Source organism: Salminus brasiliensis, chromosome 21, assembly GCF_030463535.1.
Source record: "Salminus brasiliensis chromosome 21, fSalBra1.hap2, whole genome shotgun sequence".
Lineage (NCBI taxonomy): Eukaryota > Metazoa > Chordata > Actinopteri > Characiformes > Bryconidae > Salminus > Salminus brasiliensis.
The window spans coordinates 1,239,969-1,260,700 of NC_132898.1; the positions used below are offsets into that span (position 1 = coordinate 1,239,969).

A 20,732-nucleotide genomic window follows, 5' to 3' on the forward strand; every position below is an offset into this window, starting at 1 on the left:
TGAGACACGGTGCATCATCATGCTGGAAGAAGCCGTTAGAAGATGGGTCAATTGTGAGGGCTGGTGGGGTCATGAAGCACATGGTCAGCAACATGGTCTGTGGCTTTCAAGAGATGAATGATTGGTGTTAAAACCCATCACCTCCATCATCAGGCCAGGCTACGTTCCTCCAGTGTTGGAGAGCCTGTGCTGAGCCACTGCAGCCTCAGCTTTCTGGTGTTGGCTGACAGTAGTCGAACCCAATGTGGTTGGAAACCATCCTCCTCAAGGTTGGACGTGTTGTGAGATGCTCTGAGATCTTGTTTGCTCTCCACTACTGTACACAGTGGGTATCTGAGTTACTGTGGCCTTTCTGCCAGCTCCAACCAGACCAGCCATTCTCTGTTGACCTCTCTCAACAACATAGTAAATCCCAGCAGCTCTAGGAACACTCCAGTACTATTGTGCCATAGAGATCATATTCAGCTGGTCCTTACCTGAAGCTGCCTGATCTGTACCTGCATGATTTATCACATTGCACTGCTACAACATGATTGGTTGATTAGGTGTACAGGTGCTACTAATGGGGGTGTTGCCAAGTCTGCTAATCTGTCTTTTTCCTAATTATTCTGTGGTATGGCTTTGGCTTTCTGGTGATCAGGAACCAACGATCGACAGATCAGCCGATCTCTGCAATAACCATAAAACACAGTGTTGTATCAATCAGTCTTTATCAAATTTCTGGAATATACATTAAGAAAACTCACATATATAAATTACTCCATAAACATAAACACACTTTGTATTACAAACATACAGAATCAAACAAAACAGATTATCCTTTTTAAGAATGCTGCCTGAAGTGCTCGTAGCTGCTCATGTTTAGACATTTCCATACCTGTCCAGTTCAGATATCAGTCAGAGGCAAAACAATAAAACAAAAAACTAAGCGTACAGTAGAGTACAGTATTGTAAACTACATTGCAGTACAGTAGAGTACAGTAGAGTACAGTGTAGTAAACTACATTGCAGTACAGTAGAGTACAGTATAGTAAACTACAGCAGAGTACAGCACAATACTGTAGCGTACAGTACACTACAGCAAAGTACAGTATAGTAAACTACATTGCAGTACAGTAGAGTACACTACAGCAGAGTACAGTGCAGTACAGTAAACTATAGTACAGTAGAGTACACTACAGTACAGTGCCAGTGTTCTTCCATTTTTACTTTAGGAAGCAAATATTTTATGGAAAATGTTAATTGATATAATTAAATATATAAATTGAGATTCTGCTTTTTCCCCCCAGTTGCCACAAGTTCCTATATTGGGGTTTCAGTACAGATCTGTCATTGTTAGATTTTCAGGATTGTTTAAAAAAAAAAAAAAAAAATATATATATATATATATATATATATATATATATATATATATATATATATATATATATATATTATATTTACTCTTATGGATAACCTCTAACGAGGTTTGGAGAAAACCGTTTGTATATAAGTTTACACAAAGTACACGATTTGAATAGTTGAATACATCTGTATTCATAATTCCAAATACACAACTTTCATGTACAGGGATTTCCACCAGCATTCCTAAACTCAGAACTCTTAACAGTGGAAATTATTTCAAATAGTAAAAAGCTAATTATCTGAACAGTGTTTCAAAATACTGATGGGGATAATATAAAATTGCTTCATATTTGGATTTTTTTATCTTTTGACATTGTTCTTTATATTGTGTCAATTGTACCTACTGATGAATGGACCAATAGAAATGCTCAAAATGACAAAAATAACATACAAAAAGTGTGTGTGTGGGGGGGGTAAAATCATAAAAATAAATGGTACGTATGATCTCTATAAGGCACTATTTATACTCTGTATCAGTGGTTCATACTGAGCTAATGATTACTGATTTCTTTTTAGTAATACTGGAACATACATGATTATATTAATCATTATTATACTTAATTATTTTCAGTAGTTCAGTAGTTAAGCCACCTTTACACCCCTGTGGGGGGCTGTGACTGTATTAATGGGTCCGGACTTTATCACAGCTAGAGTTTATTCAACTGTATAAACTCTGTTAATGCTAGCTGGTTTTTACACTATACGGCCAAAAGTTTGTAGACACTCTTGTGGGACACAAGATTTGGGAAAATTGCTGTGAGGATCTGACTGCAAATGTTGGATGATTAGTTCTTCCTCTCCCAAAAACTCCCCTTGTATGCTAGTGTGTGGCTCACACTGGAGGAAGGTGGGCTAGGTGGGTTCTGGGTGGGCTTCCCAATTGGGCCCCATGGTTACAACCAAACATGGGTCCCATCTAGACCGCATGTGCAGCGTAAAACCTTGGTGGGACCCTGGTGGGCATGGGGCCTCATGGCTGCTTCAGAGCATCCGGTTCTATTGGTCAGTGCTTTTCCAAGGAGATTCTGTAAGCCTTATGTACCTACATCAGTACATATGTACTTTTATGCAGAAGGATTCACTAAAAAGAAGGGGTGTCCACAAACTTTTGGACATGAGTGTAGATTAATGTGGCACTACATCACTGCATGAGTGAATCCTGCCCACACGGTCCTGATTGATTTCAGATGCGGTTCCTGTGCTATCGGAAAACGTGACGAGGTCGGCTGAGCGTCACATCTGCGAAGTCCGGCGTACCTTCAGAGTCTAAGTGTGTAGCATTCACAGAATATATAAATGTACTTGCATAGCAATTAAGTCAAACCAAAAAAACAAACACTCACACGATCGGCCATTAAAACGAAAGGACAGAAAAGCACAGGTGAAATGCCCTCTAACTTTGTGCTCCGACATTACAACAAAGACCTGATATGAAGATAAAGGATGTGGGAGGAAAGGCGCTTTCCTTACGTAGACCACGGACAGGGACGTTTCAGAAGAATGGCAGTCTCTATTTCTCAGAGAAAGTCCCAGCAGGCTGATAGAGACGGAAACACGATGTTCCTCTCTTGCCCTCCAGTCCTGTCTGTGGTCCGTTTCTCATATCTTCTCCTGCCTCCAGTTTCAGCACTTGAACGCACATCTCCAGTAAGTGATCTCAGTCTTTACGTCTCAGAATGGAAGAGTATCCATGAAAATTTTCTCCACAATGGGGGGTGGAGGCACCAGGTCTTCCAGCTTCAGGTAAAAGATACGCTGCAGGCCCTGAGTGCACAAAGTCCTCAGCTCGGGCAGTTTTCCTAGCAATCGAGACAGGTTGGGCTGAGCTCTGCTGGGCTCTGTGCTGCCGCCACTGCTGCTGCTGCTACTACTGCTCACATGATCTCTCAGACAGGAGATCAAGCGGTTCTGGAGCTCCTCCACACGTTTTGGTTCCTTCAGACCATGCCGGTCTGCAGAGAGGACAAGAGAGGAGTGTTAAGGTGAGGGTTTACGAGGGAGTGAAGTCACGGCAGGATATATTAGTCTCCATGACTCTTCAGAAAGCCAATTTTTAGGTGGGGTCTGGGAGTGTGAGTTGTGTAAAGGTTCTAGAAAGAACCCTTTAGTTGGTGTAGAACATTTCAATAGAGCGAATAGGAGTTCTATATAGGACCAAGGAAGGTACTTTGATTTGGACATGACAACAATAAAACGATTCACTATTAAAAGAACCATGTACAAGAGGTTCTCCAGAGGTTCTTTAAAAAATGTGTTCTTTGAGGGTTCTTAGTAAAGGCATACAGAATATACTGTAGAACCTGGACAACTCCGAGACACATTTGAAGGTTTCAATGATTCCTCTCTATTATGCAGGAGCTATGAAGTGGTTCTATATAGCACCAAAAATGGTTCCACTACTTCAACAAGTCAACAAGGCTTTCTACTAAACAAGACAAACATTAGTGAGGTCAGAGTGTTGGATGAAGACCACCCCACCTCATCATCCCAACTCCTCAACTCATCCCAAAAGTACTGGATGGAGCTCCTCCACCACCATTATTCCAGAGAACACAGTTCCCCCACTGCTCCACAGCTCCTCAATGCTGGGGGGCTTTATACCCCTCTAGCCCACGCCTGGTATTAGGCAGCATGGAGCCAATAGGGTGCAGTACTTCTTCCCTACAGGGACTAGACAAGCTGTGTGTGTGCATTTGCACATCTGTGTCAGCAATGGGTGCAGCTTAAAGTAGCTAAAGGCATTCATTAGAAGGGGTGTCCATAAATATTTGGACATATTGTGTATACAGAACCATTTTTAAGGTTTGTAGAGTTATTCATTGTGGGGTGAAGCCCACTGTAGTGCGCTGTAGTGAGTTTCTCACCTGTGATGATCACAAGAGCTGCCAAGCAGCAGAAAGACGTGACATCCAGGCTCATGCGATGGAGGCTCTGGGAGAAGTCCATGATCGAGTCGATCCAGTCGCCAAAGCCTCGCACACACTGCAGGCGGTGCAGCACCACGCCATTACAGAAGATCAGCTTGTGCTCTTCTGGATTTGATCTGAAAGAAAGTCATTAAAACATAATTAGCACAGGTCCTAGTTCTGATCTGCTGATCTGCAGAGATCTTCAGGACGATGGGGGTTTGTTTTCACCTGTACGCTAATCTCAGTATGAAGAGCTCCACAAAGGCCGACTCCAGCAGGAGCTCCTGGTCCTCTCTGCAGAAGGAGCTGAATCCAGGGATAGCCTCAGCCCATTTCTGGACAACCTCCATGGTCCCGGTCAGAAGGTCATAGAACAGTTTGATGTCGTTGGCGTCCTCCTTTTCAGACAGGTTGCTCACGTCCTCCTGGTACTGGACATTAAAGAGACAAAACGAGGGCTGTTAAAAGGAGTCTTCACAATTCACAATTTACATGCCATGAAGATACACTACAGGGACTACATTTCCCACAATGCCCAGCGTATTTTCCAAATGCTTTCAGTCTGAACCAGTTTATGGACATTCGTACGTATTTATAACAGATGAGGCAGCGAAAGCTCAAGTTTTAGTTAAGGCCTCCTTTGACCGTATAACCAATTACCAATTAAACCAATTAAAATTAATTGATATACGGTCATAAAATACATTCCATCATATTGCGCAATATTATATTATATATCAGTGCTAGCATGTTAGCTTGTGGTTAGTACATAGTAGTGAGTACTTCATGGCATCATAATAACAAACAAAAGGGTTCTATCTACAGTAGAACTAAAAAAAGGATGCTAACAATAGTGGAACCCTTTCACCCAGGGGTGGGCAACAGGGGCCAGCACAGTTTGCTGATGTCGCTGCCATTACAACACTACTAAACCTGCTTTGTAGAAAAGAACCGTCTATAAGAGGTTTTGTTCTTTATAAAGAACCATTTTTGCGTTGTCATAGTTCTCTATAGAACCACTGCCTGTACCAAAGAACCCTTGAAGTCCCTCTGGAGTACAGTCAGGCAAAACCTGCAGCACAGCTAACATCTCTACACTCAGCAGTAACGTCAGCATTAAGCACACGGTCACGGCTCAGATTCACTGCACTGATAATTACACGCAATCTGGTGGATCTGCTGAACGGTCACAGCTCTGCTGGACACATGTTTACCGTCTGCTAATTTAAGGACAGCTGGTCAGTTTGCTCACCTTGGAGTAGTCCAGTTTTCCAGGCACAGGACTGGAATCAATATGAGCCCGGACAAGAGAGGCAGTGATATTCACAGGCTGAGCGCTGTCTGGGACGTTCTTAGGTTTGGAAGGCAGGCGTCCTCGTCGGCCTTTAAGGCTGTCTGTGCGCACCACTAAAACGCAGGAAACAGAAAAACAGACGCTGCTTTCTTAACGATGCTGCTGTTCATTAAAGCACGGCTTTATTCTGTAGGAGCTCTTTCTTAGTCATTCAGTGATTAGTTGTTCAGGTGTACCTTCTTTCACCATTCCCACTGCAAGGCACTTCTGGAAACGGCAAAACTGGCAGCGGTTGCGCCGCCGCTTGTCCACTGGACAGTCCTTGTTGGCGAGGCAGACGTATTTAGCGTTCTTCTGAACAGTGCGCTGTAGAAGAAACCACAGCATAATATTAATAGTAGAATTATTAATATTAGAAATATTAGATCAATAGGAAATTAGCAAGAGCAGCTCACCTTAAAAAACCCTTTGCACCCTTCGCAGGTGCGGACCCCGTAGTGCTGGCAGGACGCATTATCCCCACACACCGCACAGTGTCCTTCGTTGGGGCTCCGGGCTTTCGGGGAGGTATGAGGTACACTCCTTTCCTCTTTCAGCGCCGGACTATCCAAGCACCTGTGGTCGAACTCCGGGGTCTGGAAATGCAGCGGAGAGGCGTGGTGAAGCTGAGGCAGCTGCCCATAAGCGTTCTCGTCCCTGGTGTGCAGCTGGTGGTCCCCGACAGGCGACTGCTGCTCCACCGGTGTGTTGAAGCTGAAGAAGGAGTGCTGCTGGGGCAGAGGGTTGACCTCCGACACCCAGCAGCCAGGACCAGCAGAGGCTGAAAAGGGGCTGAACGGAGCATCCCAGACGGACGCAGACGGGGTCTGGAACCCTGGGGTGGAGGGCGAGGCGGCGGCCGAAAGGGGGCTGCCGTAGTAGTCAGATCCGCAGGAGGACAACGTCTCGTCCAAGTAGCTGAGGGAAAAGGTTCCCGGGTAGCAGCCGTAGACCTGGACGTCGTCTAGTCTGAAGGGGGACTGCTGGTCACGTGGGCTGGAGCCTTCAGCTAACGGGTTGCAGACGCTGCCGGTCAGGCCTGCGTTCGCGGCTGCCGGCACAGAGGCCGTGAACTGGCAGGAGAAGGTATCGAGTTCTCCGGCTTGATTTCCCACTAGAGTGCTGATGCCAGGCAGCGATGGAGGGGACAGCTGCTCCGTCTGGCCGCTGAGGTCCATGCTCAGCTTGGTGGAGAGTCCTGGATTTAGGAAATCGGGGCTGAAGTAGTTGTTTTCATAAGGCAGAGCTCCATACTGGGTCTCAACACAAGGCATTGCTGCAGCTGCAAATATATATATATATATACCCAGAATTACTATTGACTACTGACTTACAATCACTACTGTAATTCTACTCTTTAGAAATGAAGAGTTCAATTACACAACAAATGTAATTATTAGAATTGTGGAGTAATTACCAAAATTGCAATTAATTTTGCCAACTGCAAAAAACAATTACAATTAATTCACAAATAAAATTAGTCAATTATTTCATTAAAAACTAAAAAAAAAAATAACTTATTAAAGAATTAAATAACAACAGAAGAACCCTTTTGGTGCTCTATAGAACCATTTTTAAAAGGTTCTATAAAAAGGTTCTCCATCTACAAGAGGTATTCCTTGTGTAAGAGGAACCCTTTATCCCCCTTTATACCCTTTATAGTTATAAAACTTTTAAGGGTGACATTAGAACCTTTTTTGGTTCTGCTTAGCACCATATGGGGTTCCACTGTTATGTAGAACCCTTTTTGCCTTGAGTGTATTGTATATTAATGTAAAACAAAATAATAATAATACTTTTTACATCATCTAAACAGCAGATGTTCTCACGCTCAGCAACAAAGGCGCTGCCTGTGGTTCCCTATAGAACCTTTCAAAGGTTCTTTAAAGGGCGCATATCATTAAAAACAGGTCTTCAAAGGAGAACAGTGTAATGTAGTGTGTAAGCAGAGCTGAAAAAGCTGAAAAAAGGCCCGTTTTGGATTCACAGTTTTTGTGAGGTCACAAAAAAAAAAACCTATTTACATAACCCCGCCTACCGGGCCTACAGTGGTTTAGCCCAACCCACTCACAGTGAAGTTATACGGTGGGTTTCAGACACCTGGACAGCTTTTTGAATGAGGTGGAGTACAGGGCAGCCATCCGAGCCGAGCTCAATTTGCATATGTTAAATGTCTTAAAGGTACAGTAACAAATACTGCGTGTTCAGCTGTAGGGGATGAAGAGGGGCTGGTCGTTTTGGTTCCCACACAGATGTTCTAAGTGAACCTCGGAGAACGAAAACAAGGAACGTAAATAAGAACTGTAGGATAGGAGTTTCTGACTGTTTCTATTGCCACTTTTCTCCATGGATTGGAGACTCTCATTTGATCACTGTAAGCGTGAGGAGCATCTGTCACGTTTTAAAGAACCACATAATCTAGAAGTTCTCCACCTATTAAAAGAACCCTTATATCCAACCCCCTTTTTTTAAGGGTGTAAAAAAATGGAGGGGTTCTGACATGCCCAGCACCGACTTGATTACGAGATCTGTCACCAGCTCCGGCTGTTATGTGCACAACTTTACAACTCTTGTGGAAGTGCCACTTCAAAGGCATCTTAGCACCTCTGTGCGGTGGCTATCGCAGCTCTCTGGCTACTGATGTGCTCTCTTTCAAACCTCGACGAAATTCCCAGAAAAGCTTAGACAGCTTGCCGTCTCACGGAAAGATAGCCTCGCCGGAGGAGATTCGATTACCAGCCCTTAATGCTTAAATCCCGCCCCCAGTTATAAACACACTCTCCGTCCAGTGCTGGAAGACTGACGGCATTTAGGAGAACATGGAGTTGGGTTTCAGCTGCAGGCGGTGGGCCAGGCCATGCAAGGAGGCCAGCGTGCGGGGGGGGAGGGGGTGTTGGGGGGTGTGACTGTGTTTATCTGTGACTCTTTATCTGTGTATGATTGAGTATTATACTTTTTCTGTGACAATCAATCATTTGCAATAGTAATATGTGGGGTCCAGTGGGGTCCAGTGGGGTCCGAAAGTCCTAGACCACATTAAAAAATTAATTTATTTGATTTAAAGGAGAATTCCAGTATTATAGAATTTATTACTCGGTTCTAGATAAGCTCCCCCAGTCAGAGCTGTGGTTCTACAGTGGAGGTGAAGGGAAGCAGACGTCTGAAGCTCTACTAAAAGCTCCTCACAGAAAGTTCTTCACCTAATGGTGATGAAGACGCTGCCTGATGCCTGAGACACGGTTCTACCAGAGTTCTGAGAAGAGCTCGGCTCTAGAACCTGCTTTTAAAATCAGATCATTAAAATGGTGGAGGGATACATGCTGCAGGGTGTAGTGCTGCTACAGAAAGTAGTCCCTAAATATATATATTATTTTTTTTCAGCCACTTTTTTACTATTATCAAGACATGTAGCTTCACTGGTGGGTTCGGACCCTGAATAAAACGGCTGTATATGTGTGTTGTAGTCGTGGCAACTGATGTCTGATTCCATTCACCGCCATTGTAAAGAAATCCGCGTGGGTACGTTTCTCCACAACCAACCAGAATCTCACACCCAACTCCCTCTGGATGAGTGTTTACATCTCATCCACTGCGTTATGGAGAAACGTTGGGAAATCGGTGCAACCCCCCTTTAAACCTGCAGAGCAGAACAGAACAGGTGAAGACGAGCCAATTAGCTGACTCGGCTCGTTTACGTCGGCGTGGAAACTGAAATGCTGATTAATTATGTTTATTAATAACCATAATGTTTTTAATAAAATATAATAAAATGAATGAAAACAAAACCACTCTTTTCAAGTAATGGTTTTGAGAAATCAAAAAATAAATTGCATAAAAATAAATACTCAGCAAATCAGAAGTGTCCACATTTACATATTCTACTTTCTCATTTGAGCTGAAAGTAAAGCCTGCTCTCAGACCCCGGAACCCCAGTGTGTTTCTGTAACTACAGCTTATTACACTGCTGCAGGTTCTTACGCTCTTTGTTGACATCCTGGATCCCAAAGACAGCGAGGTTTTGACCTCTGGGGAAGGCCTCCCCGTCACACAGTGACCATGCATCATGCGAGCACGTAGTCAAATACTTACACACATAATAAACTGCGGACAAGCGCAGCATGCCACAGAGACATGCGACACCCCTCGCTGCCATCTATAGGGTTAACCCTGATCACCAAGTGTGTGCTTAGCATCATAAACCCCATGACCGGCCAGGCCCTGCAGCCATCAACTGGGATCCACAGCTGCAGATCCTACTGGCTGCACATATACGATAATATTTTAGAGAATTGTGATATATCATGTTATTATGATGCACAAAAAAGGATCCGGATGTAAATAGTCAGTTTAATTTGATAAACTGCAGACTATTAAATAAAAATCACTGTTTTAAGGACGGAATAGTATCTGAATAGCCATTACTGGTGCGATAATTATCATGCATTAGAAAAAAAGTCTTGAAATATTGTGATATAATATTTTAACCATATCACCTAGTCCTACTTTTAACTCCTCTGACACTACTGGGCTGACTTATTTGCAAAAAGCACAAATATTTGCTATTATTTTTAATTTGTAGTGTTTTATATTCAATAATAGCTATGTTTAAACATGAATAATCAATTCAGCATTAACATAAATATAATAAAAGTAACTTTTGGTCATAATATTACTTCACTCACAAAAGAAAATATATATTTTTCCTTCACTAATAAGACCAGAAATGAAATAATAATAATAATAATAATAATAATAATAATATCGCCTCAGAGAAGCAGGGGTTTATTTCCAAATATAATAAAATAAAAGTCCCACAAACATTTTATAATAATAATAATATAATATAATAATAATCTTTTAATAAACTAGCTAACAACTTTATGTAACTTTGACATTTTTAAGAGATATTATTACTATTATTTTTTAAATAATATTAATCGCAGCACAACCCCTTAATATCACCTCACAGACGCGACTTAAGCATAGTTTTAGAGCAAATATAATAAAAGTCGCCTAGCTAAATAGTGCATAATTAGAAATTAAAATACCTGAGCATTAAATACATGACAGGAAGGTCAGGTACGACCATAACAGCAACACACCCACTGCCACTCATGTCCACACACCCCTTGCTGGACCATAAAAACAGTATACACGCTTTAGCTCCTTGTTCGCTGGCATCTTTTTCGAATTGTCCGTTCCACCTTAAATGGTGCAGCAGTTACATTCGGGCGCCCGAGGCGCCCGAATGTAACTGCTGCACCATTTAAGGTGGAACGGACAATTCGAAAAAGATGCTACGATAAAAACGTCCAAAACATCTCATAAACTTACCTGTGTCCAAAATGCAAGACGTATCCGCGCTCTCAAGCCAAAAACGACTCTATTCTTTAATCCCAGCCAGAGACAAGAGTGTGCAACAGGTCCAGTCTCATGTCCAGAGCGACTGAAGGAGCGTGTATGAGCCGCCTGCAGCGCTTGACGTGCCATTTACTCTACACTTTTGCCGTTACGTCGTTAAAAGGGGCGGAGCCATACCCATATAAGGCAGTGGGCCTTTCCGGGCGGCCTGACGCAAGCGCAACCGGGATTCCATTGACGCACACAGGGCGGCGGAACCCGTGTGATCTAAAAATAGCGGGCAGACGACAGAGGCTCGGAGCTATTACGGCCTGGAAGGGGCTATAAATAGACGTCAAGCGATGACATTGTGCGTCGAATCGCAAAAAGGGAGCCAATACGAGTTAATATGAACACCTGCTGAATGTTTACATGGGTTTAGGGTGTAGCCCCTAATGGGGTTGGTGGTGTAGACCACTTAAACCACGTTTGTTGTTGGGTGTTGTTCCATTCATTATAGTGCCATTATTACATTATTATTGTTATAAATATATAATGTATTAGAATATGCTCATTTTATGAATATAATTCCATATGTATTAGTGACACTAGAAATTAAAATGCTAGCTGTTTACAAACAAACAAGTTCTCATGTAAACAAAGACGAGGTGTAACAGTCCCTAAACATCCAAATACTTATGACCATCAAAATTATATATATATATATATATATATATATATATATATATATATATATACACATATATAAGGTTTGACAAGCTACCACTTTTATGCCCTTGAGCAAGGCTCTTCACCCTCCCTGCTCCCCAGTGCCCATCCATTTGATACATATGCAGAATATATTATATTATGTTATATTATATTATATTATATTATACATATGTATGTATGTATGTATGTATGTTTCTGATCAACCTTTGTCCAAATACTTATGACCATCAAAATTGTGTGTGTGTGTGTGTGTGTGTGTGTGTGTGTGTGTTTATGGAGGGGTGTTTGCACTTGGGGGGGGTATATATATCTTTATATCTATCTATCTATCTATCTATCTATCTATATATATATATATATATATATATATATATATATATATACATAGGGTTTAATACCCGGCTGCCGCTTTTAGGCCCTTGAGCAAGGCTCTTCACCCTCCCTGCTCCCCATAGCCCATCCATTGGATACATATGCAGAATATATTATATTATATTATTAAAGATATATATGTGTGTGTGTGTGTGTGTGTGTGTGTGTGTGTGTGTGTGTGTGTGTGTGTGAGTGTAAATAAAGACTTAAGGCTAGAACCCGCCCTCCAGGAACAACATGAGTAAAGGTTCAGCAGTGTAATGAGTCTGGATCTGGTCTCAATACAGCTTCACTGTGGCCGCTTCATTCAGCTGGCTTCTAGAAACCCCACGTATTCTCCAGAAGTCAAACAGTACAGCTGTAGCTGAAGCCTCTTCTGAAAGGACAGTAGATTCACTTGGTGCTTCACTGATGAACCCTCTGAGTCCAGCTGCTGTAAACCTCAGCAGCTTCACCCAAACTCTGAGATGTAAATGGAACAAATGACCATATTTGGCTTCTTGAGTGATTCCTCAGTTACGTAACAGCTTCATAGAGCTGGGTGATTTGGGTGTGTTCCAGTTTACGGCAATCGCAGAGCTGAGCGCAAAACAGAAAAACTCGTACGCCCACACAGTCGGACAGGCGCAACAGCTACCGGCCTCAACAAAGCCCACAGACGTGACGGGACACGCTCTGGGAGAAGCAGTAAATCAGCGGATCAGGATCCCTCGTGCTATCATTCATTCAAGCTCAGCCATAACATTAAAACCACTGACAGCTGGAGTGAAGAGCACTGATGATCTGGTGATGATTCCAGTGGCTCCTGTCAGAGGATGGATCTACATAGCAGGCAGCGAGTCAGGCAGCCGGTTCTTAAAGGTGATGTGTTAGAATCCGAGACACTGTTCTGGATGTTCTGGACAACGACTGGGTCAGAACATCTCCACCAAAACCATATCAAGTATCAGGTCTTGTGGGGTGTTTCTTCGGTGTGCAGTGGTCAGTACGTACCAAAGGAAGGGCTCCAAGGAAGGACAACAAGGCAATGGATACCCAAGGCCTCACTGATGCTCATGGAGGCCCCGCCCACCTCACATCTTACAGGCCTTGAAGAATCTGCTGTGGAGTAGATGCCTGAACCGGCCTCAAGTGGGACCTGTAGACTTAATGTTATGGATGATCGGGGGTTATATATATATTTATTTATATATACTAGACTTGAACTTCAGGCTTCATCTGTTCTGCTCAGTTTGTCAGCAGAAGAGAAAACCCCTCGGCCGAGTGCTTCTTATGTAAGTGGCCAGATACTATACCCAGTAACTAATCGCCTCTTAATTCTTCGGAGAGCGTCTCCACGCTAGGAATGGGGGATCGTTTTATTTTTAAAGTGTGGGGAGAAAACCCAGGAGAGAGTCAACGTAATCACTCATGCAAACACACATTCATAAGTTGCCTCGGCGGCCGGGGGTCTTCAGATTAAGTTCTAAACCGAGACGGTCAGCTGCTCCATCCCGGGAGAGCCACTCGAACTCTAATGAGATAAAACAGAGTATAGATAACGACGGCACCCGTGGATTTGATCTCATCCGGGCATGACTGCCACGCTGGTATTGTTTGCACTGACCTGTCAGCACTTTTGAGAGAGCTGGGCAGCAGGAGCGAGGGAGCCGCAGTGCACTCATACCAGCAGCAGCAGCTGTCCCGACCTCCCTGGCTCAGAAAACTGTTTGGTTGTGTACACACCGACCACCCCGACCACCCTGACCACCTCGGACACCTCAGACACCTCAAGAGTCCAAGCTCCACTATATATGCCAACAGTCTGATGCTCCTCCAGCGCTTCTTCTAAAATCAAGGCTATCAGCCAGGAGTTGGTCCGTCGTTACCGCAGTAACAGCCTCTACTCTTCTGGGAAGGCCTCACACTAGATGTTGGAACATTGCTGTGAGGAGGAGCCCCACAAGAGCGAGAGCATCGGCGAGGGCAGGTACTGTTAGTCAGTGACCTTACAGCCCTTACAGCGTCCCCCATTCTGATGGTCGTACAAGGTTATACAAGCTCCAAGGGCACAACTGAACTCACAAATTAGAAGGGTTGTCCGGATACTTTTGGACATGTAGTGCATCAACATCTCCAACATATGGACAAAAGTATTGGGACACACTTTTCCGCACTATGCTCTGAGCTCAGCACTCGGCCCTGACCCCGCTCTGTAACTTGGACAAAAGTATTGGGACACACCTCTTAATCATTGGATTCAGGTGTGTGATTCAGTCCTGTTGCCACAGGTGTATAAAATCAGGACCAGGAATTGCTCACACAGTGTCTCGCTATAATTACGGGTCAGTTTTGTTCTTTAGCCCTGCATTACAACTTCTGGGCTAATGTAGCTAAGGCTAGCTAACTCACTGGAGCTGTAATCCATCTGTTAGCATCGCAGAATCTCACTTCTCTCCAACCACGGCAAGAAATAAGTCTGTCTGAAACTCAGTGAGGTTTTGACTTCGGCCTGCAGTTAGCTCTATGCTAACAGATAGCTATAGCCGTGGTCCTGGCGTATATCCTGACGATATACAGTCCAAAATCCAGCTGTTTTTAATACAGGAACCCTGCAGTTCACTTTTTAGGTCTTTGCCTCATGAAGGTAATACTAGTTTCCACTAAGTGAGGCCATGCAAATGCCATGGAACCGAAGTTGGACTAGCACAACAGCAAGGTAGCGCTGTTGTTCTAGCGCAGCAGTATCGAAGTTGGATAAGCCCGGCAGGGAGGCCATGCTAATGCCCTGTAGCTCACTGTTAAGTTAATACTAGTATTAATACTAGTTTAATACTAGTTTGGACCGGGTGTTTGGACCGGGCGTGCTAATGCAGCGGCACCATAGTTGGACGAGCCCAGCGGCCAGGCCGTGCTCACACCATGGTAGCGCTGTTGGACGAGGTGTTCTAACATAGTGTATGAAGGTAATACTAGTTTCCACAAGTTGGACCGAGGATGCTAATGCAGCGGACGAGTTGTTGTACGAGCCCGGCAGCCAGACCGTAGCACTGCTGGAGGCCCATAGCCCATAGCTAACGTAGCAATGTTGGACGAGGCCCGTAGGTGACTCAAGTATACTTCATTAGGCTACAGTGTACAGTGTATGTAAAGCGTACTTGTCTCCACACTAATGATCAGCTAACGCTAACATGAAGCTAATCATGGGAACCCTACAACATTAAGCACTCCCACCGAACGGTTCTGTGGCCCGTTAGCTAACCGTGCTGAGAAAACCGGGCGATTGTAAGCGTTCAGTGGGTGGGTGGTGGATCTGGCACTGGAGTAAAAAAACCTGGGCAAAAAACCTCTGAGACTCTTCAGACTTCTGTTTATTAACTTCTGACAGAACAGATACAGAAGAGAGGTTCAGGTATACTTCATACATCAGTGGGTTTCAGTAAGAGGTCAGACGAAGGTCACTGACAGACAAGGACTAGGACTAGGACAGCAGCAGTTTGACAGCAGGGATGGGTTTGTAGGACACCTTCAGCAGACCTTTGGCATGGAATACACTGAAGCTCAACATACAGTCTAATCTACTGGAATCTAATGTAGTCTAAAATCGAATATTCCTGTATTTCATTTATTTGCACACAGAAAAGAAAACGAGGTTTCATATAAATTCTCTACGGTTACATCTGCTATACACAAATGCTGCAAACTAACACATGGAAATCTACACGTCCAAAACAGATGTTTCTTCACTTGAGGTGAAAGAATCCGGATGACTTGGCAGGAGGAGCCATCAGCATACTGGCCTGGTTCTTATGTGTAATGTGTATCTGCAGAGACATACATGCACATTCAGAGGTGTATACAAACATTTACAGGATTCCCGCTCCTTTAAAAAAAACACTTCCCAGGACATTTTCCATGACACTATAAACGATATGGACAAAAGTATTGGGACAGCTGCTCATTCATTTGTTGCTTCTGAAATCAAAGGGATTAAAAAGAGTTTCTTCGAGATTTTGCTGGAGGAACTCCACAGTCTCTACTGTCCAGAGAAGAAGGCAAGATTTTGGAGGAGCATTGCTGTAAGGATTTGATTGCATTCAGCCACAACAGCACTAAAGAGATGATCACTACCCCACTTCATCATCCCAACTCCCTCACTCGTCCCATTAAAAGTACTGGATGGAGCTCCACCACCATCATTCCAGAGAACACAGTTCCTCCACTGCTCCACAGCTCCTCAATGCTGGGGGGCTTTATACCCCTCTAGCCCACGCCTGGCATTATTAGGCAGCATGGAGCCAGTAGGGTCATGATGTTGATCTATCTGCTCCAGAGAGTCCTATTCTATTGGCAGTACTTCTTCTCTACAGGGACTAGACAAGCTGTGTAGCCGTGTGCATTTACACATCTGTCTCAGCAGCCTTTACGTATAAATATATATATATATATTTATAAACATGGTGACTGGATGTCCAGATTTTACAGATTTTACAGGATACCTTCACCTGTCCTGGTTTTCTATATTTTGTTCCAGGGCCAAATATTAATATGCGTATCATGAAACACCCCAGATGCTGTTATTTATGCTATATATATAAGAAATATAAATAAAAAATCTATAGTAAATATAAACACACTTACTGTGCACGGTGGCTGCATCCAAGGCTCGCCATCAATCTGCATGGGCAAAGCTTTCTTTGTCCTAAAAAAGAAACAGCAGATACACCATAAGACCAAAAGTATCCAGACACCCTGTCCAATCAGTGAATTCAGCTGCACCCATTGCCCACACAGTTGCGTGTCTAGAGCCTGCATGTTCTCCACAGCTGCTGCACATGAACCTACTGGCACCATGCCCAATGCCAAACATGGGCTAGAGGGGGATAAAGCCCCCCAGCATTGAGCTGTGGAGCAGTGGAACTGTGCTCTCTGTCATCCAGTATCTTTGGGATGAGGTATACTAGTCAACCGACATCAGTACCTGACCTCACGGATGCCCTTGTGTGGTTGAATGCAATGAAATCCTCCTCACAGCAATGTTCAATGTTCCATCATCTAGTGCAAAGCCCTATTCAGAAGAGGTCCCTGCAGTATAGAGGGTTTCAGAAGTAACTCTGGACAAGCAGGCGTCTACAAACTTCTGGACACAAAAAGGATACTAAATCGATATATGGACAAAAGTATTGGGACGCCAGCTTATTCGTATTTTCTTCTGAAATCAAGTGTATTAAAAAGTGTATGTCTACTGTCCAGGGAAGAAGGCTTTCAACTAGATTATTCAAGCATTGCTGTGAGGATTTGGTTGCATTAGGTGACAAGAGTGTTAGTGAGGTCAGGATGTTGGATGATCACCACCCCACCCAGTTCCACGGTTTCAGAGAGTCCTATTCCTTTGGCAGTGCTTCTTCACAAGCTGTGTGTGTGTGTGCATTTGCACATCTGTGCAATGGGTGCAAGTTATGGTTAATGGTCACTGAATTCTACACATACTTGATCATTATCTGTGTTGTTTGAGCCAGGCGGTGACCTTTGCTCTTCAGGCCGGTGTAAATCTGACCCATCTCCATGGCTCCTTCAAGTCCAACAACTTCTAGAAGTTTGTCACTCATATCTAAAAAATTACAACACAGGAACAGTATATTATATATATATATTATATAATAGTTCCATACTCAGCTCTATATCATTATTAATCATTTTAAATATATATATATATATACACACACTAAACATCACCCACCCTGTGAGCTCCTCTCCAGGGTGTCGCTGTCAGTAATGACCTGTGGGCAATGTCCCTCATCCTTATGTGCGTCCTCAGTCTTCTTCGTCTCTCCCCACAGGTTAGAGCCCCCGTGCATGCTGGGAATATTGAGAACAGCGATTCCTTCCAGGGAAAGGCTGCTCAGATCCAGTGGAATGCCACAACACTGAAGACAACAGAAGACAATAAGGCATCTAAATAAAGTGAGATCTGTAGACAGAGTACAACACTGCCCTCTAGTGGTCCGGGTTTAAGCACAACACTAGATGAACCACTGTCTGACACCAATCTTTACATTTAAACTATTTATTAATAATCAATACTGTGTTCCTGAGAATCGATGCAGTATTGCAGAACATAATATTGCGATCCATCGATTTCCTGATATTTTCTTACACTCCTACCGTACAATAATAAATACCGTACGGAAATAAAATGTGTCGCGCAACTACATAGTTAATTACATAATTATGCATTTACACACTACGTCAAATATAACATAAAACAACGTTCAAAATAACTGTTCAACATGCTACAGTAACGGCAGCTGAGCAGGTTTTACCTGAATGGTCAGGCATTCTCTGAGCTTCTTGCAGGACGCTGATATGGTCTCAGAAGTGGCGAGCTCAAAGTACCACAGCTTGTTCTTAGCTCTGTAACAAGGCATCAATATAAAGGCACAGAAACCTTCGTTTAAAAGACTCGAACTGCTTTAAACTTCAGACTCACTGTATTGGTCACAAAACGTCGTAAAAGGTCCGGCATCACTCCCATTCTTAAAAAACTGGTCTGGACACAACCAGCCTTGATCATTACCAATCAATTTCTAACCAATTGTCTTTTTAGCGAAGCTGTTAGAAAGGGTGGTGTCCACTCAATTACGGCCCTCCCTGATGAGCAGCACTCCTACTCCTCCTTTTGAGCCTTTTTCAGTCTGGGTTCAGTACAATTGCGGGTTTTCAGTGGTCTTCTTCTCGCTACTGACTCAGCCGAGCTCAGTATCCGCCTTCTTTTAGATTTAAGCACCTCCTATAATACGCTTAATTGCGGAATACTCTTCTCCCGTCTCTCGGCTATCGGCATTACTGATACGATCCTGCTGTTATTTCCTATTTTACCAACAGAGATTTCACTTGGTTGCTCTAGTGAAGCTCAATTCGTCCCCTAGTGCTGATACACAAGGAGTTCCCCAGGGCTCAGTCCTTGGCCCTCTTCTGTTCATCATTTACTTGCTACTCCTTGGTCAGATCATTCGCAGCCATGCTTTAAATATCCACTGTTATGCAAATGACAAGCAGATCTATCAGATCCTCTAGCAGGTCAACCCTACCTTCATGATGCACCCTCTGCCCTTATGTCTTGCATGTCCGGTCTTAGACTCTAGATGTGAGCTAACTCCCTGGCCCAAAGTCAACATTATCAACAATCTCAGATCTTACCCTGAACTTTGATGGCCTCCTATCAGGGCCGGGCCCGAAACATCTCTCTTCCACCTTCATAATGTTGCTGGCCTGAGCCCCCTATGCTCTCAGACGCTGAAAGTCTCATCCCGCCTAGACAACTACAATGCCCTTCATTGGCCTTCCTAACAAAACCATCTGCTCTCTGTAGTGCGTCCGGAGCTCTGCTGCTAGAGTTCTCCCTGAACCTCAGCTCATATTACTGCAGTCCTTCTCCAGCTACACCGGCTACCTGTCCCGCCCCGCATTCAGTCCGAAGTCCTAAAGTCTTGCTGACACACAAATATCTGACACCAGTCCATTAATCTGGACTTTTACACCCCTACCGTCCTGCACGGTCACTCAGGTCTGCTGATAGAGGTCCTCTGTGCTAAATTTAGATTAGTTACTGCTGCTGGTAGATCATGCAGCGCTACGGCACCCAGGCTAGGGAGCTCTCTCCAACCGGCTTCTTCTTTTAACGCTCAGTTAAAAAACCTTCCTCTTCTCTCAGTACTTCCGCTCTCCTCCTCTGCCCTCTCTGTGTTTAGGTTTTTTTGTCCCTCCGCTGTGTGAAGCGACCTCAAGTATTAGAAAGGCGCTTTGGAAAAACGTATTAATATTATTTATTAATGATAATAATAATAATAATAATATTTTTTTTATTATTAGTCATTAATTTAACAGTCACAATTTAACTTAGCATTAGCCTTTAAAAGCAGATTCAAAAACAAAATATTAATATAATATTAATACTAATTTATGACTAAATTAACTTAGTATCAGACCACCAGCCATTCAAAGCAGATTCAGAAAATCCAGAAAAATATTAATATAAGATTAAAACTAATAAAACCTAAATATTAATATAAAACTAAAATATAAAATATTAATATTAAAACTAATATTATTAAACGTCTCAAATTATATATATATGAATAATATAAAAATAAAATAATACAAGATAAATAATAATTTATCTTTAAATTACAATAAAAATGAAATATTGATATTTAACATTAATATTAATAGATCATATATTTAAAATGACATAATGTACATAATAATAATAATAATAATATCAGAATAATAACATCAAAATAAATTCAATCAAATACATTTAAGAGGTAAAACAACAGAATTTGATCCATAACAACTGCAGTTATCTGAGAAATATGAAGGATTCTGTGCTATTTATCATCAGAAAATTAAAGCATGGACATGTTGTCAGTACTGGTGTAGCTCTGGTTCTGCTGCTACCTGCTGTTGAATTTCTGTGGGTGCTTCTCCCTCATGGTGTGGAACCGGTGGGCTATAGACGCGTCCTGTAGAGAGAGCCACCATAAGCGGCATGTTCAAAAAACAATATATGAACAATAACCATAACAATATTATAACTCCCCCAGTGTCTGACATCTGCTTCTACTGTCCTGTACTGGAGCCACGAGGCCAGCATGGTCCTA

General features: G+C 43.1%; 2 protein-coding genes across 3 annotated transcripts in view; both read right to left on the reverse strand.

Annotated features, from left to right (window-relative positions):
- Positions 1-693: 693 nt before the first annotated feature.
- On the reverse strand, positions 694-11,009 carry LOC140542739 (probable nuclear hormone receptor HR38). Its single transcript, XM_072665657.1, has 7 exons — positions 10,981-11,009; positions 6,063-6,928; positions 5,844-5,973; positions 5,566-5,720; positions 4,542-4,744; positions 4,269-4,447; positions 694-3,356 (listed from the first exon to the last, which is right to left on the reverse strand). The coding sequence occupies exons 2-7, from the start codon at positions 6,918-6,920 to the stop codon at positions 3,076-3,078; spliced, it is 1,806 nt and encodes a 601-aa protein (XP_072521758.1). The 5' UTR covers positions 6,921-6,928; positions 10,981-11,009; the 3' UTR covers positions 694-3,075.
- Positions 11,010-15,422: 4,413 nt separating this feature from the next.
- dgkab (diacylglycerol kinase, alpha b) overlaps positions 15,423-20,732 on the reverse strand; it is a 17,553-nt gene continuing 12,243 nt past the window's right edge. For both annotated transcript variants that reach the window (XM_072665687.1, XM_072665688.1), the window contains 6 exons: positions 20,530-20,594; positions 18,393-18,483; positions 17,810-17,996; positions 17,560-17,680; positions 16,711-16,771; positions 15,423-15,893 (listed from right to left, as the gene is read on the reverse strand). In XM_072665687.1, coding sequence (XP_072521788.1) covers positions 15,813-15,893; positions 16,711-16,771; positions 17,560-17,680; positions 17,810-17,996; positions 18,393-18,483; positions 20,530-20,594 — 606 coding nt within the window. In that variant the 3' untranslated portion in view covers positions 15,423-15,812. The remainder of the gene's footprint in view (positions 15,894-16,710; positions 16,772-17,559; positions 17,681-17,809; positions 17,997-18,392; positions 18,484-20,529; positions 20,595-20,732) is intronic.

Bases quoted from the DNA above. Each gene is read 5' to 3' on its own strand.
- LOC140542739 (XM_072665657.1), bottom strand. From the start codon at position 6,920: ATGCCTTGTGTTGAGACCCAGTATGGAGCTCTGCCTTATGAAAACAAC. The intron at 4,448-4,541 runs GTGAAAACAAAC...ACTTTCTTTCAG, and splicing joins ATACTGAGATTAGCGTACAG to ATCAAATCCAGAAGAGCACA. The intron at 3,357-4,268 runs GTGAGAAACTCA...TCCTCTCTGCAG, and splicing joins AGCTCTTGTGATCATCACAG to ACCGGCATGGTCTGAAGGAA.